A 27,910-nucleotide genomic window follows, 5' to 3' on the forward strand; every position below is an offset into this window, starting at 1 on the left:
GGCATTTCCTGTCTCCATTTCACGATCAGCTGCACCGCCTCTCCCCACGACTCCTTTGCCCTCGCTGAAGATGGCGGCCGCGTCTTCAGGCGTAGGCCCTCACTAAAGATGGTGGCCGCCTGGCCTAGGCGTATCCGGGGGCGAGGCGGAAGCGGAAGTGATGTTCGCCCCCGTCCCGGCGGTGGCGGGCCAGGAGGCGGCAGCGGCGGCGGGGAGGGCCCCGCCAGCGGCGCCGTAGTTGCCGGGTAACGGCGGAGCGAGCCGGGGCTTCGTAAGTGACCGGGAGCGGGAAGGACTGCGAACCGTCCGCCGGCCCTGCGGCCTGGCTCCTCGCCCTGCCCAGGAGCGGAGCGCCGCGCCGACCTCGGGTCCTCGCCGTCACCTCAGCGGCGGACGGTCGCCGCGGCACCTCCCCCGGGTAGCGGAGGGGGATGGGACTCCTAAGGCGGGCCGCGGGCCTGTCCTCGCTGGGCTCAGGGGACAGCGCTGACCTCCAAGCAGTGGGGAGGTTGAGAGCCGCGTTCGAGGAGGGCAAAGCTGCGTGTTTCGGGCCAGATGCATGGAGTCCCTTTAAACCTGCCCCCGAGCTCCCTGAGCCGCTGTCGGCGCCTGTGGCCAGGGGAGGAGATAAGAGTTTGTCAGGGTCATGAAACCAGACGGAACTGAGCTTACTGGTGTTCGCTGTGCTCTGGGGGTTTCTTTAGGGCTTTTGGGTTTGCCTTGTCTGAATGACTGGGTGAGAAGTGTCTGTCGCTTCGCGCAGGAGGGTGTGCCGGGTTTTTTGGTCACTTTTATGTAACTTTCGTTGCAGTTGCACAATGGCAGAAGCTACGGTCTCCCCACTGAAGCACTTTGTGCTGGCTAAAAAGACAATCACTGCCATCTTCGACCAGCTGCTGGACTATGTCACTGAGGGAGCAGCTTTTGTGGAAGGTTAGCTTTCATCTCATACTCAAGGGTGGTGTTGGTTTGAGTGTGTTTTACAGCAGCACGGTGTGCCTTACCGTATAATGTATACGTCAGTGTGCTGTTTGCGTGAGTGTTCGCCCTCAGAAATAGGCACGTTTTTCGTTTGCCTTTGATTTGTTCAGCTAAGACTAGCAGGATGGCTATGCAAATGAAAAGCTGATTTCATCCCTTAGGCTGGTCTGATTGCATCACTAGCCTCCTTTCCATGAGGGTGGGAGCTTAGACACTCCAGCATTCATGGTTTCTTTTCATAGTGGAAGGTAAAACAGGTTCTCCCGTTGTTCAGTAGGAAAGTAGATCAACGTGAGGTAATGCAAAGAGCCACTGGTTACGCCTTCAGAAGTTTTACCCATGTAGAGGTGCATGTGTCACCACATGGAGCTGACTGCTCATCACCCCAGTGAGGTCTGCAGAGAGAACTCAGTCCAGTCTAGTTGGGTGTGTCCCTGAGAGGTCCCACCTTTCCTTTCTGAAGGAAGCAGGTGTTGCAGAAAGCAGGGCAGATCAGCGCAGCCAGGCTTCTACAAGCCTGTGGTCACAGGGTTATAGAATCCAGCAGTTAGGTTGTTGATTCTTGTGCAGTGATTTATGTCATCATTTCACAATGTGGAAGTGTTTGTGGTGGAGCTGTCAAATGACATCAGTGTCTGTAGTGGGGGTGGTTTGTTTTGTTTTCTTTCCACTGCATAATTAAAATTTACAAAGCTCGTTGTTGGCATGTGGAGTACTGGAAACACAGACGTTGCATCCTAGAGTGCGTGCTCTCTGTATGATTGCTTTTATATTGCTCTTTTTCTATGTGTAGCAACATACAGGAACCCAGAGCTTGACCATGTAGCAACAGAAGATGAACTGGCAAAAATACAGGCCTATAAGCATAAGCTGGCAGTCATTGGTGAGGTGCTTTCACGGAGACACATGAAAGTGGCATTTTTTGGCAGGTAATAAACAGAATTTCCAGAGCTTAATCAGTGTTATTATTATCATTTGTTCATTTTTTTCCTGTCTTGCTGGGCTTAGTGTCTGTATTCTTAATTTAAATGCACTGGAACTTGCACTTCATCATAGAACTATTATTTGAAATACAATACATAAAACTGTATTCATTATTAACTGATGGCGCTGAATTTTTCTGTGATGCTGACTTGCTTCATGACTGTAGGTTAATTGTCTGTGTCATGTTACATGGTTTTCATTAATGCACTTTGTAAAATAATTGTCCTGTGGAGATCTGTTATTTGACTTGGGAAGGTCTGAGTTTGTCACCTTCTCCAGAATGTCTTTTCTTTTTCTGTTGTGGTGGGTTTATTTGTTTCATATTTTTGCTTTCCTGTTAAGAACTTCTGTGTTGGATCACAAGTACCGAAAGCTAACCTTGGAGCTGTTTTTGTTTCTGTATATAAGCAGCTGAAGGAAAATAGAGGTGGTAGCTTAGTTGTATCATTGATCTGATAGATGTGTGTGGTGGTTGTAAGGGATAACAGTACCAATGAACTGTATGTTTTCCAGATCAATCAGAATGAAGGTAGGAATTTTTGCTTCCCTGTAGTGCTGACTAGGAAAAGTTCTAGTTCACAGTCCTTGGTGGTACTGGTACAGATCAAATCCCAAATCTATTATACATATAGATAACATTTCTAAACTTACAGGTGGTTTCAATTCACTTCTGTTCTAAAAAAACAGTCAGGGTTAGAAAAATTTTAACTTTGATCAGGTTGGGATCATCTCAGCTATGTAATTTTTTTTTGAGTCAGGAAAAATGGGAGTTAGGTATTTATTGTACTTGGAACATGTTACTGCATAAGAAGTGTTCTAGAGAGATGCTGTCAGGTGTGCAGACCCAAAGCACCGAAGTCTTACATGGTTTTGCTTGTATGAATTGTGGTTTGCTTTTCAGTCTCCTGTTACTGGAAAAGACTGAAGGTTTCATTGAGAATTTTTGACTGAGTCTTAACACTTGCAAATAAGTGTTTTGCATTCCAAACAGTGTGGCCATTCTGGTCCTGTAAGGATGAAAATCTGCCTTACTGAGACTGAAGTTGGATGTAAAGTAGTGAAGTCTATCTAAAAGGCTATGGTTGCAGTACTTTGAAATGCTTTCATGTGCCTGCTTAGTCTGGGGTCTGTTTAGCCACTTTGCTTAGGAAGATTGATTTTTCTGTGCTTAAATTGAAGTGTGGTAACTTTTTTTTTTTCCTGGAGCGTGAATCTTCATGTTTTACTTCTAAAAATTCTGTAATACTATTGGGAAAATGTTTGTGAGGTGACCTTGCCTTTACTTTGCTAAAAATAGTTCAGCTGTTTGAAGAGAAACAATAAAAAGATCAGGGATACAGGAATTCTGTTGTATCTCAGCCTTGATATTTCACAAAGTTAAAAGTGGAGTGTGTTTACAAGCTGTGATGTGTGATAGAAGTTGCTTTGGCAAAGGGCAGAAGTTCAGAGCAGAAAAAAGATCATTTCACTCTCTGATATTGTGGACAAATTTGTAAACTGCTGTACAGTGAACACTGAACTTTTTCTAGCAGTAGCTCAAAAATGAGGAGTAGTCTCTGTAACTTCATATGGTTGTGTAATAGTTAAACTTCAAATATTTATGGGTGAGGGGTAGAGGTTTAGTGCAAAGTAGGACATGGCTGAGAACTTCAAGTTCTTGCGGAATCAGCTAGTGACCAGTTCCTTTTAATTAACAGGGGTTTAGTTAATTCAGCTCTCTCTTCCTTCTGAAGTAAGGGTAAAACAGAGTTCCATTATTAAAGACATTATTTGCCTTACAAGGTCATGCACAAAAGATAAATGAGTGTTTTGCATGTTGTTTCACATCTTACTCTAGGAATCTTCATTCATTTGAGATTATTAAATAGTTTTGAGCTGTGCTTGCTGGCTGTGGTGAGCATTCCCAAACTGCAGTGCTGTCAGATTTATCATAAGGCGGTAGTATAACAATGCTGCTTTTGCACTTCTTGAAGTCTTGAAGACTCCATCAGAAGCAGCAGTTCCTTTCTTACTGCTTTTCTCTCTCAAGACAGGCTAAGTTCCTGAAATGGTAATTTCATGAACATTTTAAGGAGTCACTGTTGATTGCCACCATAGAGGGTGGTCTTTCCCTGCCCTATCATACAGCATTCTTCTCATGTCCTCCTCCAGCGTCCCTGGAATTCCTTTGGCTTTGCTGTGAGCTGAAGTGTGGAACTGTTGTCTGATCAGCGCATAATTCTTCCAAAAATGTTTTCAGTCAGTTCTTTTCTACAGGACTGCCAGGGCTGGCAGTCCTCATATGTGAGACAGCCTGCTGTGATTTAGCCATTTTTTGAAAGTTGGTCTAAAACATCTTTTTATGCTTTTTCTGCTGCAGCAAGGTTGACTCAGTATCTTTTACAAATTCCTTGCACAGGTTGATGTATACCAGATAAAACATCCTTACCAGCACAGGTTGGGCTTGTTGAGCCAGTGTGTGTTAGACAAGTGAAAACTGGTTTTCTGGGTTGGATAGGCAGTGTTGATACCAAGACAGATTTCTGGAGTTGCCATTCAGATGAACTTTTACTGCATTCCTTATTCTCTTCTGGCAAGCTCTGCTGTACTAGCTTGAAGCTCTATCACACAAAACAGCTTTCAGCATGAATCTGATACAGTTAAATAGGAGTGCTTTCAGTTCAAGACAAAGACAGGTATAATGCTGCTGTACTGTGCTCTGAGTGCTTTTATTTTCTCTCCCTCTAGAACGAGCAGTGGGAAAAGTTCGGTCATTAATGCGATGCTGTGGGACAAGGTACTTCCTAGTGGGATTGGCCACACAACAAACTGCTTTCTTAGTGTGGAAGGGACGGATGGAGATAAGGCTTATCTTATGACAGAAGGATCAGATGAAAAGAAGAGTGTCAAGGTACATTTTTTTGAGTGATTATGCTACTTTTCCCAACAAATGTTTCTCAAAAGATCTGTCTTCTAACAGTGATTGCAAGGCTAACAAAAGTATAAGGCTCACTTGTTCTGCATTCTTAAATTGCTATTTAGGAGGGGATAACAAACAAACTAAAATAGTCTGCTTTGCAGTTTTTCCTGGGTATTTTAAGAGACAGCTAGATCATGTCTCACTGGAGCAGAGCATGTGTGGAGTGATTTGGTTTTATAGGACTGAGAGTAAGTTCTCTTACTTCTTGAGAATTTGGAACGTGCCTATCATTTAACTGCTCACACTGATGCATTAAACCTCTGGGGCAAATTCATGATGGCACTCGCTATCATGCACTCTATCCCTGTGGAGAATACCACTTTGGGGCTTCAGAGAAATGCCTCTCTTGAGTTTCAAGGCACACCTTATTCTTTAGATCCTGTTGAATCTTAAGAGCTGAAACTAAAGTAAACTAGCAAATAATCTCCAGAAGGAAGTATGAGCTCTATCATCCCCTTCAGGACAGGTCCTGTCAGTTTTGCTTGAGAACCAAATTTGGCTTCTTTACAAGCTTATTTGTGGTGCATATTCACGTTTGTCATCTCTTGCTTTATAGACAGTCAATCAGCTTGCTCATGCACTTCACATGGATAAAGATTTGAAAGCTGGCTGCCTTGTCCATGTCTTTTGGCCCAAGGCAAAGTGTGCCCTGCTGAGAGATGATTTGGTTTTAGTGGACAGGTATGTCTTCTGTTTAGCTAAATATTTCCTTTAACAGATTAACCTTTATAATGTTTACAAAGGAGACTGGTTTACTGATTAGTTGTGCTTTGGTTGTTGAATTCCAAAACTACTGAAAGGTGACTTTTTTTCCTAATTATTTTTGAGGGTACACAGTTTGTTCTTTTCTCTACGCTGCTTCCTGTCACCACCCCACTGATTTGGCCTTGTAAAAGTTGGAACAGACGAGTGTCTTGTGATGGAGCTGAATAAGGGACTAGCTTTTGGCTGAGGATACTTCTACCTTTAAAATAAACAGTATGGAAATGTGAATAGGGCTGTTGCAGCAACAACCTTTTGCCATTTCCTGTCCTTAAACTCTTCAGAGTGCTCATATTAAGTGCAAGCAATCTGGACTTCAATTTTTTAAAGCTTCTGATAAGAGTTGAAGTGCCAGCATGTCAAAGTAATGTGTGACCTCAACGTGTAATTGTGGCTCTGTCAGCCATGTGTGCCTGCCTGCTGGGTAGCATTTGTTACAGTTTCTTAAGGATTTCTGGGAGCTGTTGCTCCATCTCTGTCAAATGCCCATATTTCCTGCCCACTGAGGTATGACTTGGTAGTATTCAAACTGTTAGGTGCTGTATGCCTAATATATGAATCAATATAGATGGAGTTTGAGAGCAAGTCACTCAACTATGAGTGAGTTCGTAAGTGTGACGTTTTCATATCCAACAAACCAACCCCCAGAGTGCGTGCTGAGAAATTACTGCATCCCTCATCTTGCACCTTTAAAATCACTGGGAGTGTGGCATTATTTTTGTGGGGCAGACTCAGGTCCTGTGTTAGTCACAGAGAAAGCCAGCATGACCAGTTTGATGCACTGCTTGGCTTCTGAGGTTGTGTAGTTGTGCCGTCTCCTTGGGGACGCGCTGGAAGCCCATAAGGGTTCCTTGCATAGGTATGATGTAAGGCATGGTTTGATCTGCACAGTCTGTTAGTAAAGGTGAATCATAGAGCTGTTTTGGTTAGAAGGGACATTTTAAGATGATCAAGTCCAATGTACAAGTACAAAATGAAATATAAAGGGAAATGAAAACAGTTTGGATTCTGAGAGAACAGATACTTGGAAGGAGAAAATAATATATTTACTGTTAAATAGAGAAGATTTGAACCAACAATAACTGAAGTGTTGCTTGCCTATATTCCACTTACTTCTTAAAAGCTGGCAGGACCATAGTTTTAACTATTTCTTAATAAGAAACTTTAACTAGTTTCTTATTAAATCTCTGCTTAGCTTGCATAATGTATTACTTTAATGTAGGCCTTTACTAATGGACTGGCCTTTTTGCTTAAAATCTGGAAGTTGTGATATGGGGAAGGGGATCCACCCTGAGATCATTTGTGTTTCTGATGGACAGCCTGTCACTTTCCTTGGCAATTCTGATCTGCATACTTATTCATCAGAAATTGCATTTTGGTGGGAGCAGGTAGCCCAGTGAGCAAGTGACTTATAAAATGGTAATTGGCTTTTGCTATGTTTGACTTAAGCTTGAGGTGGGCATCGGCCTAAAGATACCTTTGCATCTTCTTACAACACCCTTGTTCAATCCCACTCTATTTTTATCAGTTTATAAATACCAAGTAGTCCTTTGCTGTGTAAATACAAGTTTGTGTGTTTTATTCTTAACAGCCCTGGCACAGATGTCACTACAGAACTGGACAGCTGGATTGACAAGTTCTGCTTAGATGCCGACGTGTTTGTCCTGGTTGCCAATTCTGAATCAACTCTCATGAACACGGTATGATGTGCAATGACAGTACTCCTTCACTTGAATATTCAGCTGTTCCATAACTGAAATGGCTTCCCTTAGACCTTTGCTGAAGCTCCCTGTGATGCTTTAACCCACCTGCATTAACAAAAAGCTCAGCTAACTGAGTTGGGGAAGCAAATGGGAATAAAAAGCTGTGTTATACAAGCAACAGCTACAATCTATAATGGAATGCAATGAATAAATGCAAATATACAGTATGTACAATATTATACAGGTATTTATAAGGTGAAACAGAAAGGAAACCTTCCTGTCCAGGGGGAAAAACTGCCCTGCTTCCCTCCTTAACCTCTCTCTCCCCCTTTTCCGCAGTTTGATTAGAAGAAAACCAGCACCAGAACAAGAGGACAGAGTCTCAGGCTGTGCCAGGGGAAGTTTAAGCTGGATGTTAGGAAGAAAGTCTTCATAAAACTTGTTCTGGTGCTGGTTGCCTGGGAGGAGAGACCAACCCCCTCCTGGCTACAACCTCCCTTCAGGTAGTTGTAGAGAGCAATAAGGTCTTCCCTGAGCCTCCTCTTCTCCAGGCTAAACAATCCCAGCTCCCTCAGCCTCTCCTCATAGGGCTTGTGCTTGAGGCCTCTCCCCAGCCTCGTTGCCCTTCTCTGGACACATTCAGGAGTCTCAATGTCCTCTTAAACTGAGGGGCTCAGAACTGGACACAGTACGCAAGGTGTGGCCTAACCAGTGCTGAGTACAGGGGCACATTGACTTCCCTGCTGCTGGCTACACTATTCCTAATGCAGGCTAGGATGCCATTGGCCTTCTTGGCCACCTGGGCACACTGCTGGCTCATGTTCAGGCGGCTGTCAGTCAGCACGCCCAGGTCCCTTTCTGTTTGGCGGCTTTCCAGCCACTCCGACCCCAGCCTGTAGCTCTGCGTGGGCTTATTGTGGCCAAAGAAGATGCTAGCAGCAAGCCCTCATGCTACACGGTTCTCTGCAACAGGAAGAGCTGAACATATTTTAATACCTTTATTCCTTAAACCCTTGTCTCAAGAGAGAGAAGACCTCTGTGTACCTTACAGCCTATATATGACTTGGAGGAGGAGAGCGTGCAAGGTGGCCATAGGAGCTGTTGTGACACTCAAAATACAAGACCAGAGACTTAGTTTAATTTTGTAGTGATCTCCAGCTTTGATTAAGTACTGTGATTGCAGACAGCATCAAGATAAGGTTTCAAAGTTACCCGAAGTGTGACTCTCAGACTGCAGTGTAATGCTGCTGAGAATTCTCTTGAAGACTTTTATTAAGCCTACTGTAGACAAATAAAATGCTCTAATTGTTCTGAGCATAGTTCTGGCATGCAACGTCTGAACTTTCTTATTATTGAGGCAATTTTTAATACAATAAAGAACTGAATGTACAAACCCAATGTTTCCTTGCAGTCTAGCAAATTAGAGTAGTTTGGTAGGGATGTGAGGTAGAACATTAAATGAGTTTAAAAACGTTACATTCCATCTTCTGAGCCCAGTCCACAGACTCAAATACAAAAGAGATGTGATTTTAAGAGGAGAAATAATCCTGACAACATCCAAGGGCATAACTATGGGTTTGCTTTCTTCATTATGTCACATAAGGGACACATTCTGGCTTTTAGTATGGAGGGAGTCTAAGAGTTGTTTACATTCTGTGCATACCATAGTTGGTTTGGGGTGTTTTTAATTAAAATAAGTAAGAAGAAAGAATCTTGGGCTTCAGTGAGCATCTTACTGCTGTAGCAGCAACAGCAGGGACCTGTGTGTCAGATTTCTGCTTGGTGTAATGAAGTAACAGAGAAAAGGCCAAACTTTATTTGGTTCCCTCATTTGCTCAGGAAACTGAAGCATTCAAAACAACCTGACTGAGATAATAAATATGCAGGAAAGAGGATTAGGCTGTACTTCTACTGGGAAATTCTGTTAATTTTGTATTTGTCTGATCCTAAACACCCAGTCACAGAAGTGCTGCTTTGCTTTTTAATGGGATTTTTGGCCAGTCTTTGCTCCTTGTTGGGCATGGCTGCAAGCTGACAAACAGAAATAAGTTAATCTTGCAATTTGCTTCAAGCATTGAAGTCTTGCTGAGTTTTTTTAGTTGCTATGCCTGTAATTCCTCACTTAATAGGAGCACCTTGTAATTATTACAATCTGGAAATCACCGGTGTTCAGGGTGTGTATTGGAGGGGACAGAAGTACATCTTAGAAGTGCCTTTGGCTCAGTAAACAGCTCTCTTACCCTTTCTCCTTTCTAATTTTTTCCAGGCTGGCATACACAAGTGAACTTGCCTGTAACAATTACATAACTGCTTAGGGCATTTGTGTTTTGCTTTGCATTGTGGCAATGATAATGTCTTCATCTGCACAAGTTTATCCTGCAGGTGAAGCATATGATAACTATGTTGTCACCTTCCTTAGGTATTATTTTTACCTGTTACCATAACAGGTTTGAGAATACTTGGCAGGCGCTACACAACCTCAGATTTTGTTGTTGGGTTTTTTTGTTTTCCTCATCATTTTTGTTTTTCTAATATTCCCTCATAAATTCTCTTCAGGCAAAGTTGGTACTTCTTCAGCAGTCATCTTGTTTACACATGCTTACTCCGTAGCTGATGGAAACTAGCATCTCTCCAGTGTTGTATCCAGAGTGTGTGGCACTGTCCTGCTGCAGACTCAGCAAGCTTATGGCAGCTGTTTCCGCTGTGCTGAGCAGGGATTCACTCCACCATGACTTACCCATTATGGCTATGAGAACTGCATGACAGGCAGAGGCAAGGGACCTAAACATGTTTTCACATACCTGCTTGTCTTATTTTTAAAATTAAAACATTCAGCAATGACTTTTCCTGTGGCTCAAGCCATACAGCCTCATAGAAAGTGTGACCTGCCTGTAGTTTAAGCTGATGTTGCCTAGCTGAAGAGTATAGTTAAAGAATGTTTTTCAGGACATTGAAACCAGATTTGACAGAATGAACAGGAGCGTCTTGGAAGTTCAGATAGGAAGACTTCATAGTTTTAGACAGGTGTCTCACTTAGAAAAACAAAATGAGCAGATACAGTGGTGTCTTATATGTTATTTTTCCTTCCCTCTCTCCCCCAACAATATTTCCTGTCATACAGGAGGAGAAACTTCTTTGCAGTGAGGGTGATGGAGCACTGGCACAGGCTGCCCAGAGAGGCTTTGGAGTCTCCTTCTCTGGACACATTCATAAACCCATCTGGATGCATTCCTGTGCAAACTACCCTGTGTGATCCTGCTTTGGCAGGGGGGTCAGACCTGATGATCTCTGGAGGTCCCTTTCAACCTCTAATGTATTGTGATAACATGCTGGTTGCAAACAAAATTAATAGAGGGCTAGAAGGTGAAGTTTGGTGTTAGTAAAGTGAGAGAAGGAAAAAGGAAAGACAGTGAATGACATGGTAGACTTACAGAAAAAACAGACTTTATTTTCCAGTGGTTTCTAAAGTGTTCTGGAAGTTTTCTTTATTTGTATTTGTACCTATTTTTAGAGGAGCTTGCAGTGTCTTTTAGCTTTTAGCACTGGCATCAGTTTGAAGACAGTTAATGACTTTTGAGCTAGCATAAGCCTTTTATTTTTTAATGTTGGTTGTCTGTGGATTTTAATAGTAATGAAGTCTTTTTAATGAACTTGGTAAAAGCTGGACTAACTTTAGAACCTGTTACAGAAGAATGCATGACTCTGGTTTGGGTGTCTAGGAAGCTTTCTGTTTGTGATTTCTTTCATAGGAAAAACACTTCTTCCATAAAGTGAACGAACGACTTTCCAAGCCAAACATCTTCATCTTGAATAATAGATGGGATGCCTCAGCATCAGAACCAGAATACATGGAAGATGTGAGTGACTTGATGGCTCTTACTTGGACTGATGTTTTGAGCAAAACCCAGATATGTAAAGAACAGGTCTGCTCATGCACAGCAGCGTGCTAAGCTGATGATGCTTAGGTGGTACAGTTATTAGTCAGCTATTAATATATATGAACATGCCACCTTTGGTTTGTTGATAAAAGGATAAGTTACTTGGTCAGAAAATGGTAATAACTTATTCCTTGTTCAGAGTAAACCCCACACTGCAATGTAAACTACAATATGTGCAGGTGGGTAACACAATGGGAAGCCTCTTTTCAACCTTTTTCTTCCAGATAATCTTAAGTCTTTATATGACCTTTGCTGTCTGCAGCCTGATGGTGCAGATTATACACATTTGTGCATAGAGAAGCTGGCAAAGGGCAGCATTAGATGACAGCAGTTCAGTGTTACCATCTCTTGCAGTGATTCTTTCTTAGCTCTGTGTGGGGAATGAAGCAGTTACCCAGTAACTGACTGACCCCTCTGGCGTGCATAAATGCAGGCTGCTGTAGAAGAAAGTGCCGTTTCTTCCAGGGCTGTTGAAATGGGTACAAGCAGCTGCCACATCAGTAGGATTAGAAGGCATCTGCAGCCTAAGGGAACTGTCTTCTGACCCCTTCTTCTTTCTGACTCTGATGTTCTGATTTGATGATGGCTCTGGTTTTGCATTTGTCTCACGAGCTTTTTGCCTCTTCCTCAGGTGCGCAGGCAGCACATGGAGCGCTGCTTGACTTTTCTAGTTGATGAGCTCAAAGTTATTGATCCTGTAGAAGCAAGGAATCGCATCTTTTTTGTTTCAGCAAAAGAAGTTCTGAGTGCCAGGAGACAGAAGGCCCAAGGAATGCCAGAGGGTGGTGTGTAGGAACTCTTGATTTTCCTCAAATACAGAAAGAATGTCATAAAACCTGATAAACACAAATGTTTAAGATAGTCCCTGCTGTGAGGTGTTGCTCTCTCCCTTATGGTCTGTGTGTTTCACAGGTGGAGCACTTGCTGAAGGATTTCAAACAAGATTGCAGGAATTCCAACATTTTGAGCAGATATTTGAGGTATTTATGATGGGCTTTGTAGACTGCCTGTTTGGGTTTCTTTATGCAAAGGTTGCTTTTGCTTATGCTCAGCTTAATTTTACTGAACGTTATCCCTATTAAGAAGTGGAGGAGTATAAGATATTCAAGCCTTGTAACAGCTTTGCCTTATCTCTGGGCCCTCTTTATCTGTTCTCACCTTGAACCACAGGTAGTTATTGGAAAAAGAAGTGTTATACAGTGAGGGAAGGGACCAAAACTGGACTCTTAGCTCATGTTTTGAGACTTCAATGTGCATATAGTCTATATAAAAGCAGATGATGCTCTTGGGAGTGGGTATATCCCTTGGAGCCATGAGCTGGTGACATTTTGGGGGTATAGTAAGCCTTATTTTGTTCTGAAATTGTAGTTTTTTAATTACTGTAATTCAGGAAACAAACAGTGAGCAATTCTGTTTCACCAATGTAAATGTAAGTATTTACTTGCATTTTCAAAGCCAGAGTTTTGAAATTATCACCATTACCTTACCTCTTAGCTCTGATACTCTGAACATTAACACTGTTTTGCATCCTTGTTGCTGTACAGAATCTGTCCTTCACCCTCAGTCTTACCTATACTCATATTTGGAGTTTACAGTTTCTTCAGAAGTTGGACTGGCTAGAGAATTGACTATTTGTTTGTCTCAGGATCCGTTTGTCTTACTGAATTTGATAACTCATAATTAATTAAAGCCATTTTTGGATATGGCAACAAAAGCCAAGTCTGTGACAGCACTGAATGGCCTTAAAGCAACTTTTTTCCCTCTTTCACCTTATCTGTTTTATTTGTTGCACACCTGACTCCAGCAGCAAGAGTGAATTCTGTAATGTTTTTCCCTGCTCAGCCTTGTTTCATCCTGAAGTCATAATGAACATCTTTGAATAGAAGGGTGATCACATCACTTCAAGAGCATGACAACATGAGCTAAATTAATACTGCCAAAGCCATTTAAGTTTTGAGTGTCTGATGTTGCAGCCTCTTTCATGTTCAGGTTTTGTGGGCAATTTCTAAAGCATTTTATTTGCTTTTAAAGCAAGGATGATACTTAAAAGGTTCACCAGGTCTGAAATCTTCAGACCTAGTAATCAAATCACTGTCACTTGAGCTGATAAAGTAACTGACTGACATCAACGTACTGTTGTTCATCAGTTATGTTTAGCAGCACTGGGCTGTACCAGCTCATGTGTTACTGAAGAATATTGTAGATCAGGTGGAATTTTCTCTATTCAGTCTGAAAAGGACATCCTACTTGGTGCCATGCTTTATGCACTGCTACACCAAATTCAGATGCTCTATAGCTGTGAGTGCAACCTAAGCACTTCTGGCTCATTTACTCTGTTTCATGACAGAGGAGCTGCAGGTCCAAGGACTCTTGGACTACACCCCAGCCTGTGACAGGGGAGGGATGAGAGCACAGATGCTTCTGTCTGTCCTTGTCACACACTGACCCCTTCCCTGCTTCACTCTGTCTTGCCTTCAGCAACTTGTCCCTGTTCAGGTTCCCTGCTCAGACTTTCCAAACATCTTTTGTCCAGTTCCCATCTCTAAGGTATCTTGTCACTCCATTTAGAAACCTATCATGTGTTCCAGGTTCCCACTGGCTTTGTCTGCTGGGTGTGCTCCTCCTGGATTCTCTCACCCTGCTTTAGTCTTCACTGAAATTGGGTAGTTCCTTCCTCTTCTCCATGGAGACTGAGAAGAGGAACCATTACTTCTCCAGTACTTCCACATTCCTGATTTTAGTATCAGTTCCCTGATGGGAAGGCTTGTTCATCCCAGGACTGATAGGAGTTCAGTATAGTGGGAGTCTTAGAAAATAATCTCGGAGCAACTCATCAGTGATAGTTTGCTGTGATACAGGGAAAACTGAAAAGTTTTGTAACTACATTAATCTTGTAGACTTTTCTGTGAGAATGAAAGGCATTCCAAAAACGTATGTTACATGTTTGTTGTGCAAACCACAGGGTGTTTAAAGTTCCTCAGAGAAAAACTGGTCCACACACTACCAGACATGCTTATGAACAGCGCTGAAATTGAGGCCTCAGAGATTTGGGTGGTAGCTTTTAAAAGTGATGTTACTATGTATATCAGCTGCATTACAGCAAAGGAAACAAAAAGATCTGCAGCCTTAAAGCAAAGGGTTGGACTAGTGTATCAATTCTGAATTGTTTTATATTGTGGAACAACAGAAGCAGTCTGTGCCTTGCTTCTGAAGTTTTGCAGTGAGAGACACAGAAATGCCACATCAAAACAGCAGAGAAGTGCCTGCACAGTGCACTCTGTGCAGTAGTCCGTAGTGGACATTTTACCTATAACTGACCCCCACTGTGCCTCAGACTGTAATGTGTGCCAAGTTTCTTCAAAAACTGGTGAAAGAAGTGGTGTGTGGAGGAGGAAAGCAGGGCGGAATAGTAATTCTGGCTGTAAAATGGAGTGAATAAGAGAGCCCAATTAGCATGCTACTGCAGAGTCCTTCCCTAACGCTGCATGGGAATGTGGTAAGCTGGTGGCTTAAAGACTGCCTTGCTATACTGGAAGTGGGCTGGAAGGTACCTGGTTGGTTATACTGTTGAAACAGACCTTTTCCCTTTGTTTCAATAAATAACTAACTTACAGACTAACAGCAGAACTGCTGCTGTCCCCATCTTACCTTTCCCAGTTGTCTAACTAACCTTTGTGTTTCTCCTAGTGCTCTAACTTGGATTTTCTGATTGTGTTGTGAGTGACTGTCATCCTTTTACCTACTGCATACTAATGTTGAGAAGACTCTTTCCTCTGTGTCTAGCTCTTACAATGTGCTGATATTTATGAAACTCTGGCCTTTCATTGCTGATTTCTAGATCTGCTTCATCGAGGAACAGGGAATACATTTTACCCTTTTTTGTTTGTTTTACTTTAATCTATTGTTTTTACACAGCTGAGATTTGTTAGTGCAGCATAAGCTCAGGTGACAGGCAAGCCTTTCAAAAGCAACCCAAACCTGTTTGTGCTATGAGAGGAGCATCCACAGATTGAGAACAATTTCAAAACCCCCTAGATACGCTACAAGCAAACTAGCTGCTTGCTTTCTTCCCCTCAAACACGCAGATGTTGCTACTGTGTGGTGGCTCAGTGCAGGCTGAATTCTGAAAGCATTTAATTGGCTGAGGATGTGCAGTTGCTTGGAAAAAAAAAAAAAATCAAAGTCTTAATTTATGGCTTGTAAATGGTTTGGTTTTGCCCAAATTGAATGTTTGCATATCTCTTCAGTCAGCATCTTGTAGATTCTGAACCGCTGTGCAATGTTCAAAATTGAAGACTGATTAGGAATTCTTTAGAGCATTCTCTACTCATTCATTTAACACTTCAATAATCTGCAAATAAGCTAATATTCTAAGGTCTGCTTAACAGCTCTTTTTTTTATTATCCTATGAGATAATCCTTGTTTCTTACTTCCAGTTGTGTTTTGTTCCTGGATTTACATGAATGTGTTGGATTCTATTGACAGAGCTGCTTCTCAAAACTCCTCATTTGCATTGTGAGAAAACTCAAGCTGGGCAATATTGCCAGCACTCACCTTAGACATTTAGAATTCCAAAGGCAGAGTCTGGAAAATTTTCTGGAGAACTAGGCTTATGTGTTTATTTGAGCTTTCTTTTTTCCTTTATTCACTTACTTTAGAAGAACAAAAACCTATGCACATTACTGTGAGTGAAGACGAAGGTACAGATTTGCTGCTTACAGACTCATTTGAGATTTCAGTTCTGTTCTCTTTTCATTTCTATATACTTTCTCCCTTTTTTATTTCCCATTGTTTTTAAGTTCATGGTAAAATGAGCAGCATGTGCTTTCTGACAGTGAAATTCCTGACTTTGTTGGCATGGAATTGCAGTAATGTGTTGTGGCTTGGGCCCCTCGCAGGAGTGTATCTCGCAGTCAGCCGTGAAAACCAAGTTTGAGCAGCACACTATCAGAGCTAAACAGATAATAGACACTGTGAAAGACATTATGGACGCCATAAACGTGGCAGCAGCAGAGAAAAGGTAGGTGAAGGTCAGAGGGCTATTTGGCTTTGGTTTATCCAGATCCTCTAAGGAGCCATTTCTATGCTGGTGATTTTCTTGGGCAACTATGGACTTGAAAACTCACTTTTCTCTCATGGTAAGAGACAGAGAATTTCTCTGCAGTGTCTTACTACTGTTCACTTGCACCTTTCAGTCTTGTCCTTGATCTGTGACTCCCGTCTAGGGACCTTGGTTTACTTGGTACTCTTTGTAACTATCTTGGTTCCAAAGGCAGTCTGTGGGGTTTTGTTGTTGGGGTTTTTTGTTTGTTTGTTTTTTCTTTCAAAAATACTGAGAATGTCAAGTTTTTCTCGCTGTATCCAGCAGTTCAGAAGTGGTGTTTGGGCCTGCTTTACCAAAGTTGTTATGAACAGTAACACTGACAAAACACCTGGGAGGATGTAGACACTTTAATTTGCAAGGGGTTAGAATACCGTGAGGGATGAGAAGAGCCCAAGCTAACAGAAGCTTGGCCTCTGGCCCTTTCCAGATTGTATCCTTAAATATCTTCATTCTCTCGTGGCTCATGTAATCCTTTTTTAGGATTTAGTGCTAATGGCAGCAGCTCAAGTAGCCTGTCTGACAGTTTGATGCATTCTTTAAGCTTTGCATATGGATGGGTTTTTAATTTTGTCATGACCTCCTGTCTGTCTCGTACATGGTGAAGTTGCTGTCACATTGAATCCTTTCCATCCATCTCCTTTCTGCCTCTGTTAATGGTGTGTCTTTATGTTTTCAACAGACTCCACTGTGCCTGTCAAACACACTCATCCTCCTCAATGTCTCAGCTTTTACAAACTCTGTGTTGACATACTAATTTGTCTCACATTGTCAGATCCTATGAAAACTTGCTGGGAAATGTTGGAAAATACTCTGATGTTCTACTTCGTTCTGTCAGTCAACCTGCCAGAACCTGTGTAGTGACCCCTCTTAATCTGAATTGTTGTGCTGACCCTTCAAGTGATAGCTGCTTTAGATTTCAAGCAATTGCTACTTAAATGATAGGTCAAGGACATCTGAAAAGAGTTGTTTGTGAGAAGGTTGGTTTCTGCTGCCTCCCTTTTGCTTTGCAGGGTGGTCAGACCCATGTTGATGTAAGGAGTAGTTGAGCGGTGCTGGTGAGCAGCAGTAGGATAGTTTGATCAGATTTAGCCTTTTTAATTATTATTTATTTTATTTTAAAATGAGGGTAGGCAAAATATTAAAGGCTCCCTGGTTTCCCCCCACCATTTTTACTTGTAATTACGTACTCCAAATGCTGTTTTTTGTAGCTACATCAAAAGGCAGTGATTTGGGGTACATTTGGTTAGTGCAGCCTCTAAATGTGCCTGGAAGTTTCATACCTGTACTGCAGCCAGGCTGAAGCAGTTGCTCTGCTTTGTTGAGCCAGCATCACTTTGGGTTATTTTTGGCTGGTCAGTGAACCATCAGCCAGGTGGTCCTTGCCTGGTTGTGAGGCTTGTGTCATCTAAGTGCCAGGTTCTACACGTTGGCCACAACAACCCCATGCAGTGCTACAGGCTGGGGTCAGAGTGGCTGGAGAGTAGCCAGGCAGAGAGGGACCTGAGGGTGCTGGTTGGTAGTAGGCTCAACATGAGCCAGCAGTGTGCCCAGGTGGCCAAGAAGGCTAAAGGCACCCTGGGCCTGTATCAAGCACAGTATGTCCAGCAGGAGTAGGGAAGTGATCAGCACTGGTGGGGCTGGATGTTACGAAGAAGTTCTTTATAGAAAGAGTGATTGGCCATTAGAATGTGCTGCACAGGGAGGTGGTGGAGTCACCATCACTGGAGGTGTTTAGGAAGAGACTGGATGGGGCGCTTGGTGCCATGGTTTAGTTGAGTTGGTACTGTTGGGTGATAGGTTGGACTCGATGATCTCGAAGGTCTTTTCCAACCTGGTCTATTCTATTCTATTCTATTCTATTCTATTCTATTCTATTCTATTCTATTCTATTCTATTCTATTCTATCACTGGGAGAATACCTGCTGGTGATGGTGGTTTCCTTTCTGCTGTGTTAGAGTCCATTCAATGGAAGAGCGAGAAGATCAGAAGGACAGGCTGGACTTTGTTCGAAATCAGCTGAACATTTTGACAGAGGATACTAAGGAGAAGATCAAACGTGTCACTGAGGAGGTAGAAAACAAGGTAAGTAATGGCAGTGTGAAAAATCTCCCTGATTCAAGTGTCATCTCTTCTGTCAGGTAGCTCCTTTAGGTTGCCACCCATCTCATGAAGTATGTTTGAAGTGTCTAGTGTGTTCCTTTCCCAGTGTTACAAAAAAAAGGAAATAAGCCCTTCACAATGGCTGTCCTGAGTGGTGGGTAACTAACTACTGGTAGAGAACATAGAATAGAATTAACCAGGTTGGAAAAGACCTTTGAGATCATCGAGTCCAACCTATCATCCAACACTATCTAATCAACTAAACCATGGCACCAAGTGCTTCATCCAGACCCCTCTCAAACACTTCCAGTGATGGTGACACCACCACCTCCCTGGGCAGCCCATTCCAATGGCCAATCACTCTTTCTGTGAAGAACTTCTTCCTAACATCCAGCCTAAACCTTCCCTGGTGCAGCTTGAGACTGTGTCCTTTTGTTCTGGTGCTGGTTGCCTGGGAGAAGAGACCAATCCCCACCTGGCTACAATCTCCCTTCAGGTTGCCCATGGCTCAGTGCAGTGGTCTCTTGTCACTTTGGATGGAAAAAGTCAGAGAAACATTTTAATGTATTTACCACATCCTTCCAGGTCTCCTCTGCCATGACCGATGAGATTTGCCGACTTTCGGTTTTAGTTGACGAGTTTTATTCTGATTTTCACCCCTCTCCACAAGTCCTGAAGCTCTACAAGGCAGTAAGTTTTCTTGTGGTGTTTGAAGCCAAGTTCTTTGTCTTTCCTTTAATGTTTTCTGTCTTTTCATAATTTGCATAGCACTTTCTGTGACACTTCACATAAGCCTTGCAGGATTTTTGCTTTCTGACACGGGTGTGTCTCTGCCTACCAAGAACCGGAAGAGGTTGAAAGTATTACAGAATCACAGAATGTTAAGGGCTGGAAGGAAATATCATCTAGTCTGATCCCCCTGCCAGAGAAGGATCACCTACAGCAGATGGCACAGGAGCACATCCAGGCAGGTCTTGCATATCTCAGGAGAAAGAGACTCTGCAATCCCCCTGGGTAGCCTGTTCCAGTGTCACCCTCACAGTGAGGAAAAAACAAAATATCCTCATTCCTCATTTTCCTGAATTTCCCTCATTTCCTCAAAATTTTCCATGGAGCTTCCTGTGCCTCAACTTCCACCCTTTGCCCCTTGTCCTCTTGTTGGGCATCACCAAGAAGAGCCTGGCTCCATCCTCTTGGTGCTCACCCTTTACATATTTATAAACGTTAATGAGGTCACCCCTTAGTCTCCTCCAAGCTGAAGACCCCCAGCTCCCTCAGTCTCTCCTCATAAGGAAGATGTTCCACCACATTTTTGTGGCTCTGTGCTGGACTCTTTCAAGCAGTTCTCTGTCCTTTTTCAAGTGAGGGGCCCAGAGTAGCACATTGTTGTTGTGGCCAAGTAGGCCAGTGCCATTTTGGGGTGTATTAGAAAAGGTGTGGTCAGTAGTTCAAGAGAGGTTCTCCTTCCCTCTATTCTGCCCTGGTGAGGCTGCAGCTGGAATATTGTGTCCGGTTCTGGACCATTCAGTTCAAGGAGGACAGAGCACATTGCTCATGTGAGCATATTTTCTGCTTGCTCTTTGGAAAGAAGCTAGTTTCTGTTTCAGCCCTGTTTTTACTACTGAAACTGACATCCTGATTGGTGCTCTTCACTTCTGGTAAGTCAAAGACCTTACATAAACAATTTTCCCTACTCCTAAAATGAAATAGACCCAAAAATGTAATCCACTTGCAAATAGCCAACACTTTATGGAGTGTTTTGTTTATTTTAGGGGGAAAAAAAGGTGCAGTTTTTATTAAACTTCTATAAATTCTTTTCCAAGCATAGTGCTTTACAGGAGCATACACCTCTAAGTGTTTACCTCTTACACTCAGACTTTGCTGCTACTGAATAAGTGCTGTGAGGTTTATCTTTGTGGAGAGCAGTGAAATTGGCTCCCACAAATGCCAACAGTAAAGGCTCTGCAGGGCAGCCTGGTAGTGATGTGCTTTTCAGTGTCAGCTTAGTGAAAAGAAAGGCTTTTCCATGTGCCTTTTAATAACTGCAGTCCTGGAGAAATCATTCCTGTGTCACTTTGATGAGGCGTGGTGTTTCCATGGTAACATTCTTTTCTTCCCACTGTAAATAACAATGCTTAGTGCTTAACGTATCTCTGCTCTGTGCAATGTAAGAGACACTGGAACAGGTTGCTCAGGGAGGTGGTGGAAGCCCCATCCCTGGAGGTTTTCAAGGCCAGGCTGGATGTGACTCTGAGCAACCTGATCTAGTGTGAGGTGTCCCTGCCCATGGCAGGGCGGGGTTGGAACTAGATGATCCTTGAGGTCCTTTCCAACCCTAACAATTCTGTGATTCCATAACCAAATAGAAACTGAGGAGTGTCTGTTCTTTGTGATAGGAATTGATTAGCTAAATAGAAATTGAGGAGTGTCTGTTCTTTGTGATAGGAATTGATTAGCTAAATAGAAATTGAGGAGTGTCTGTTCTTCATAATACTTCAGGAGCTGAACAAACATATAGAAGATGGTCTGGGAAGGAACCTGGCTGACCGTTGCTCCAGTGAAGTCAATCAGTCCATGCATCAGTCACAGCAGGAGATGATTGGTAAGCTGAGGAAGGAGCCACGTGGAGACTTTTTTTACTTTAGATGAGGACAATTTCAGGAACCTTAACTTCAAAACGATTTTCTTTCTGATGGTGATTTAACATTAACACTATGAAATGATAAAGGAGAAGCCATCCTGAGTGTCTGGTCAGCTTAGTTGGCAAGTAGCAGCTGCTTGGGGAAAGGAGCAGTGAACCAGGGTAAATATAGTAATCCTTTCCCTGATCTAGGGACCTCTGGGCCAAGAGGCTGCATCTGGGTTAATGGCTTAAGCAAGCAGCAATGGAGCTGTCCTCTGGGAGCTTGTCTAATGCTTTCGGCTTCCACAAGGTGGAAATACACCAACAGGTGAAATACACCAACTGTTAGGTAGTGTTTTGGCAGTATAATCCTCTCCATAGGTCCCTCCACATTTTGGGTGCAAAACATGAGTTTGACCAACTATTTGTGCACTCCGTTTTTTCTTTCCTTTTATTTTTCCCTTTAATAAGCACTAACTTTACACATGTCCATACTTTATGCATAGCCATATCTCTCTGCTGATCTGCTTCTGGTAATAAAAGATTCAGAGCAAGGTCATGGAATTCTGGGAAGCCTTTTTTTCAACTCAGGAAGCGATGTTTCCCAAGAACATCTTTTTCTTAGTCCAGCCCTACCTTCTGACAGTAGAGGTCTTCCAGTTAATTTGACTTCTTTTTTTCTTCCACAGTGCTTTCTCTGAGTTCATTTTGCATGACTGTTATCTTTAATCAAAGCAAGAAATTGCCTCCTCTAGTGATGCTGGTAAAATTCCCACTGATTGTACAGATCAGTGGGTTGGTCAGTGTAGATTCTCATGCTTCACAAGGTGCCTCAGCAGTACAAGGATGCTACTTGTGAATATGCTGTAAAGCTTTTTAACCTTAACTCATCTCTACTGTTCTGTTTGATTTCTAGAAAACCTGAAACCTTTGTTGCCTTCTGGTGCTCAGAATCAGCTCCACTTGTTAATTCCCTGCAGGAAGTTTGACCTTAGCTATGATCTGAACTGTCACAGTCTGTGTGCAGATTTTCAAGAGGATATCATGTTCCATTTTTCCTTGGGGTGGACTTCACTTGTAAACCGTTTCTTGGGTCCTAAGCAAGCTCAGAAAGTACTGTTGGGACTGGCCGATCCAAACATACAAGTGAGTGCCTCAGAGGCTGACATAAAGGTGCCCTGGTTTACCTTGATGAGAATATCTTGGGGTTTATTGTGTTTGCCTTGACTGCTGACACACTCGTTGCACGCTTGCCCCCAGTCCCTTCATGTGATGTATTTTTGGTGAGGATTGTTTTTATTGGATTATATTCAGGGTTAGAATGGAATAAAAAAACCCTTCCCTAAACGTTCTGCAGCTATTACCTGAGTTGTGTTCTCCTTTGGATTGAGCCCTTTGGGTGACCTTTTCACCTGTAACTTCTGGATGCTTATGGCAGGGCCAGTCCTGTGTAGGACCCTTACGCTAACCCAGTCCCTTGTTGGGCAAGGAAATGTCAAAACCTCAGGAGCATTGTTTAGATTCCTGTGCTGAAGAGTTTCCTTTAAGCAAATCAGACCCTGAATGTATGAAAATAAAAGCAAAGCAGCCTGCTTTGTGGTTCCCTAATGCTTGTTAATCAGGCTGCCATATTCCACTCTTCTAGATCCCTGGTCCTTTAGCTACCACCCCATCTGCTGCCAGCCTGCCTGCCATAACTCCAGAGAATGTCCCACACGATGATTTTGTGGTTCCTTTGGTCATGAGTTTAGCTTCACTGACGTCCCGGACCTCCATGAGCATCATCGTGGTTGGCGGAGTGGCAAGTAGCATAGCAACGGTCACTGTACTGGAAGGGGTGACAGAGCCTGAGCTGGGCTTTCCTGTTTGGGGTGCAACATGAAGCCATGGAACAGAGTTGGTAACACTGGGCTGGATGAGTGCTGTAAAGCACACTGCAATCAGTTTGTACCGAGATAATTAGTCTCAGTTGGACATACTGTTTACGCTGTATGTCTGTGTTTGGCTCCTAAATTAAAGGGTGATTTGGTGGTGCCTCATTTGGTCTGGATTTAGTGGGAGCTTTGCTTTTTCATGAAAAGCAGTGAGGCTTCTGTTCTCCATGCCGCTGGAGTGCCAGCTCATTTGAATACAGCTGCACTGCTCTGCAATAGTAACCATCCATTTTCTTAAGACTGGTCTGGTGAAAGGGCCGTGAAGATGATTAAAAATGGGTGGAATTAGATTTTGATTCTGTAGGAGCAATTTACTTAAGCTAATTAAGACTCTTCTTTTTTTCAGATTTGGAGAACAGTAGGCTGGAAACTCATCTCTGTGTCCTTAAGCATGTATGGGCTGTTGTATCTGTATGAGAGACTCACCTGGACCACTAGAGCAAAAGAGAAAGCCTTTAAACAGCAGTTTGTCAACTATGCTACTGAAAAACTGCAGATGATCGTCAGCCTTACAAGTGCTAATTGCAGCCATCAAGTGCAGCAGTGAGTATCAGGAGGCTGTTTCCCCTCACCTGTGTCAGCACGGTGCTGTGGTGCGCTGGGAGTGAGGACTGGCTGTACAGGGTGTGGGGAGGCTGCTTTAGTGCCCTTAGGCATCAGTTATGAGGGAGTTTTAAAGGCCAGTACTCCTGTCTCTGTGCATGTGTATGAGGGAGTCTGAGATGTAGGCTTTCATTGTCCACTACTTTACTGTGAAGACTTGGGAGTTTGCTTGGTCCCAGTGGAGGCTGAATTGATGCTTTTAGATTGGCATTGAAGCAGCCCTTTAATGGTGGTGAGCATTTGTGCTGCCTTAAGTCCTGCACTGCAGAAGAGGAGCTTAAGAGCTTTGTCTGAACCGTTCCAATTTTTGTGTGTCTTTTCCTCGATTGCTTTTCCCCCTGTCTCTGCAAAGTAATGTCTGGGTGATTGTCTTCCTCAGCTTCTCCTGTTGAAATTGTTTTGGTTATTATTTCAGAAAATGAGGCCTGCTAAATGAGACCTCTAACCCCCAGGGTGCAGAACACCTCTCCTGTGTAGCCCAGGGAGTACTTTACTAATACAAAGTTCAGCTTCAGCAGAAGAAAGAGAATCATCCCTGTGTCCAGCAGCTGTGTGTCTCTGTGAGGACATGGAAAAGCTGGACTCAAACCAAGGCTCCAGTGAGGTGAAGTAGAGAGGAGAGGAGATGGGAGAGCCTGGTTGCTGGCACCAGGGTGGTAATGGGTTGTTTGGTTTTTTGTCCTTTGTGTAAGGAGGAGTCTTGGAACTCAGGATGGGAGAATGTGGCTGAAGATGCAAGTAGGATTGGCAGCCTCGCCAAGTCTGGGGCACTCTTCACCCTGCAAGGCGCTCATGTCCCATGAGCGCTCAGCATGGCCTGGGGAGCCCTTGGCTGCTCCAGCACCTGTGCTGTCAGAGGCCCCATCTCAGACTTGTACTTCTTGATGCTCAATCAAAAATTGCCAGACATGCTGTTGGCACAAACTGAGGTGCACTTTGTGTGTTTCTAGCTTCTTTTTTATAATTCCACATAATTCTCCTGTTTTCTGCTATTCTGTAATCCCTCAGCAGCTGGAGACTGATTGCTGTGTCCTACTGCACACTGCACTGCCACGTGGTTTTTATTTACATTCCTTTTTGTGGCAGAGGCTTCTGTGAACCCTGATTACAAACTTGCTTTCCCTTTAGGGAAATGGCCACTACCTTTGCTCGGCTCTGCCAGCAGGTGGATATTACCCAGAAGAACCTGGAGACAGAAATTGCCAGGCTTTCCAAAGAGATAGATCAGCTGGAGAACATACAGAGCAGCTCCAAGCAGCTACGGTAAGCCTGGGTGTGATTGGCCACAAGCAAATTCAGCGTGCGTGGTGCTTGCTGTTGCTTAGAAGTCGAGATGAGGTAGGCAGGGCCACAGAAGGGTGTGCAGCAGAACCTGTTTACAACTGAACAGCTCTGGTTAAGGTAAGTGAGTGTGTGCTTCTACCTGGGTGAATGAGAAAAGCTCCAAAAATATTTCTTAGAATCATAGAATTGTTAGGGTTGGAAGGGACCTCAAGGGTCATCTAGTTCCAACCACCCTGCCTGGCCTTAACCTCCAGGGTATGAGGCTTCCACCACCTCCCTAGACAATGTGTTCCAGCGTCTCATCACCCTCATGGGGAAGAACCTCTTCCTAACATCCAATCTGAATCTACCCATTTCTACTTTTGTTCCATTCCTCCTAGTCCTATCATTGCCTGACACCCTAAAAAGTCCCTCCCCAGCTTTCTTGTAGGCCCCCTTCACATACTGGAAGGCCACAAGAAGGTCTCCTCAGAGCCTCCTCTTCACCAGACTGAACAGCCCCAACTCTTTCAGTCTGTCCTCATAGGAGAGGTGCTCCAGCCCTCTGATCATCCTCATGGCCCTTCTCTGGGCACACTCCATCTTGAACCATCTTTATCTTTTTATTGTATGGGAGAGATGGCTTTCTCAAGAATAATAATCTTCTGTAGGTGAATTAGAGTGGCACCTTGCCAAGGAACCCTCCCCATGGGACATCCCAGAGCAGCTGTACTCTGAGTTATTTAGTGCAGTGTTCTTTTCTAGTGCCAGTTGTAGGAGCTTACAGAAGGGAAACTTCCAGTTATTGGTGATCTGGGGACTGAGAAGCAGCATCAGCATCTTCCATGCTTTTTTCCCCTGCTGTAAACCTGCCCTGGGTGTAGACTGCCCCTTGGCCTTGGGTGTTGAAGACCACAATCAGATGAAGGTCTAGCCCTGCAGTGTGCACCCCATAGCATGGTGTGCCCCTGTGTGTGAGGAACCCTGCTTGCTGCCCTCTGTGCAATTGCAGAACCTCTCCCAATTTAAGCACTGAAAAGAAAGGCCAGAACCAGGGAGGTCCCAAGTGGACCCTACACAGCCTTTGGGAAAAAGGAGATGTAAGGCAGATGGATGTCTGGCAGCATTCTGCTGCCTCATCCCATCCTTGCAACCTCAGGGGCTCTAGCCAGAGCACATCTTTAGTTTTCCTTAGTGCTGTGGGTTTCAGGACTAGAGGAGTAGAAATGAAGAGTGATGTGGATTGTGCAGTATTCCTGCACAGAAGTCAGTGCCTTGCTTTTGTTTGTTTTGCAGCAATAAAGCTGTTCACCTGGAGAACGAGCTGGATCGCTTCACAAAGCATTTCCTTCAAAAGAGTAAATAGAGCCTGCTGGCCACCTTCCCTGGGGATCCTTTCTAGGACAAAGTAGAGCATTTTACAGATGATGCTTCTCCTCGGTGGAGTCACATGAAATGATTTCTGTTTTACCTGTTACTTTGATTTACACTTGTTAATGATTGTCAAACTTGGATTCTGACGGTGAGCCCTCCTGAAGAGCAGTGGTACTCTGAGTGTTACGTTTGTTTTGCAGATTTTGGGTTAAAAATTACCTTTAAACACTAAATTTCTTTGGGCACTTGACAATAAAACCCCAAATCCTTATTGGTTTTCCTTAGTATTTAGCAGTAGTGAGTCTCACTTCCTGGCATCCAGGAGTTTAGGCAGGGAGGATGCTGCTTTTCCACATGTCTTTGTCTTTGTTTAATGAACTCTAGCATGGGGAAAGGGCTCCTGACTTGTTCTGAAAGCAAGTGGAATTGTGCTGGGCAGCAGTTCCTCATCTAGAAATGGAAGTGAAAGATGGTAAGAGACTGCAGAGCATTCATTGATGAAGTGCAGTAGGCTCTGGTTTCCCCTCTTGCTACCCCACTGGGACAAGATGGCACCGATGAAGTCAAAATAAACCTATTTCAACAAGCTTTTCAGATTTCTTGCAGTTGTTCTAGTGGTGAAATGGTCATTTGCCCATGAGAGCAGGGGAGCTGCAGGTGTCACTGCCACCATGCTAGTGTCCAGGCAGAGGGGTGTGTGCTGAGCAGATGGCCTTGCCTGAAGCTTTGCAGGTTGGGCAGGGAAGCTTTGGGTGTCAGGCTTGACCTTGAGTTACTACTGCTAGCTTCACAGAGCAGAGAGGCTGGGTTTGACACTTCTTACTCCTGCAATATCCTGAGCAGTCCCTTGGCTCTGCTGTAGACCAGCTGCCTTCTGGGTGAGACCTAAGGCAAGGGTGCTAGAGTTTACCTCTGCTCACCTCCAGCGATGCAAAGCCTCTTTTTAACCAAACCCTTTTTGCTGTTGCCATCTGCAATCATTCACCACCTGCTTTTTCTAAAGAGACTTTTTCAAAGTAACTTATTTTAAAAGAGAGTCTTTTCAGAGTATTTATATATTTTTATGGAAGCAGTAACCCAACTAAATGAAATACTCAACTTTAGGCTGTGGGGACTCGCTGTTTTCAGTAAACAAGGGCTATCCTCAAAGGAAAGAGATGAAAAATGTAATGCCAGAGGCAGGGAATTCTTAGAAGAGTAGGAAGGCTGTTTTGACCACACTGTATTTTGGTCTTTGTTCCTGACCATGCCAGCACAAAGCATGGCTCTCCTGGACCTTTCTGTAGCAATGTGCATGTGGAATCTCAAGGGATGGGAGGCAAACTGTGAAACACAAAACCGAGTGACAGCCCAGGCTTCGTGTATGTGAAGTTACAGATGTGTATGAATGCTCCCCTGCTGGAGCACTTCATGGATGTTGTATAAAGATAAAACTTTACCTGCATGTGTCCTACAGTTGTTTATTAAAAACCAATGCAACCCCTTTGCTCCAGTAAAGTTATTTGGCAGCTGACTTGAGGCTCTCCTAGCTGTGGTGCGTGTCCAGGACAGGACACCACTGCTGAGGAGGAATTGAAGCAGC

General features: G+C 43.6%; 1 protein-coding gene across 1 annotated transcript; it reads left to right on the forward strand.

Annotated features, from left to right (window-relative positions):
• Window positions 1-172: 172 nt before the first annotated feature.
• MFN1 (mitofusin 1) lies at window positions 173-27,811 on the forward strand. The gene is made up of 18 exons (XM_068145063.1): window positions 173-271; window positions 812-933; window positions 1,775-1,910; window positions 4,693-4,855; window positions 5,481-5,605; window positions 7,278-7,386; window positions 11,139-11,246; window positions 11,959-12,112; window positions 12,240-12,307; window positions 16,226-16,347; window positions 18,387-18,513; window positions 19,117-19,221; window positions 21,031-21,133; window positions 22,071-22,300; window positions 22,800-22,955; window positions 23,435-23,631; window positions 24,820-24,954; window positions 26,251-27,811. The coding sequence occupies exons 2-18, from the start codon at window positions 819-821 to the stop codon at window positions 26,318-26,320; spliced, it is 2,223 nt and encodes a 740-aa protein (XP_068001164.1). The 5' UTR covers window positions 173-271; window positions 812-818; the 3' UTR covers window positions 26,321-27,811.
• The last annotated feature ends 99 nt before the right edge of the window (window positions 27,812-27,910 follow it).

This window comes from Melanerpes formicivorus, unplaced genomic scaffold (genome assembly GCF_026170545.1).
Source record: "Melanerpes formicivorus ecotype bairdi unplaced genomic scaffold, bMelFor1.0.p_v2 SCAF_12, whole genome shotgun sequence".
NCBI classification, from domain to species: Eukaryota; Metazoa; Chordata; class Aves; order Piciformes; family Picidae; genus Melanerpes; species Melanerpes formicivorus.

What these genes read in the sequence shown, in the direction of transcription:
- MFN1 (XM_068145063.1), top strand. Translation starts at nt 819, where the DNA reads ATGGCAGAAGCTACGGTCTCCCCACTGAAGCACTTTGTGCTGGCTAAA. An exon ending in ATTTTGAGCAGATATTTGAG is followed by an intron (nt 12,308 to 16,225) that starts GTATTTATGATG and finishes GGCCCCTCGCAG; the next exon opens with GAGTGTATCTCGCAGTCAGC. An exon ending in TGGCCGATCCAAACATACAA is followed by an intron (nt 22,301 to 22,799) that starts GTGAGTGCCTCA and finishes CCACTCTTCTAG; the next exon opens with ATCCCTGGTCCTTTAGCTAC.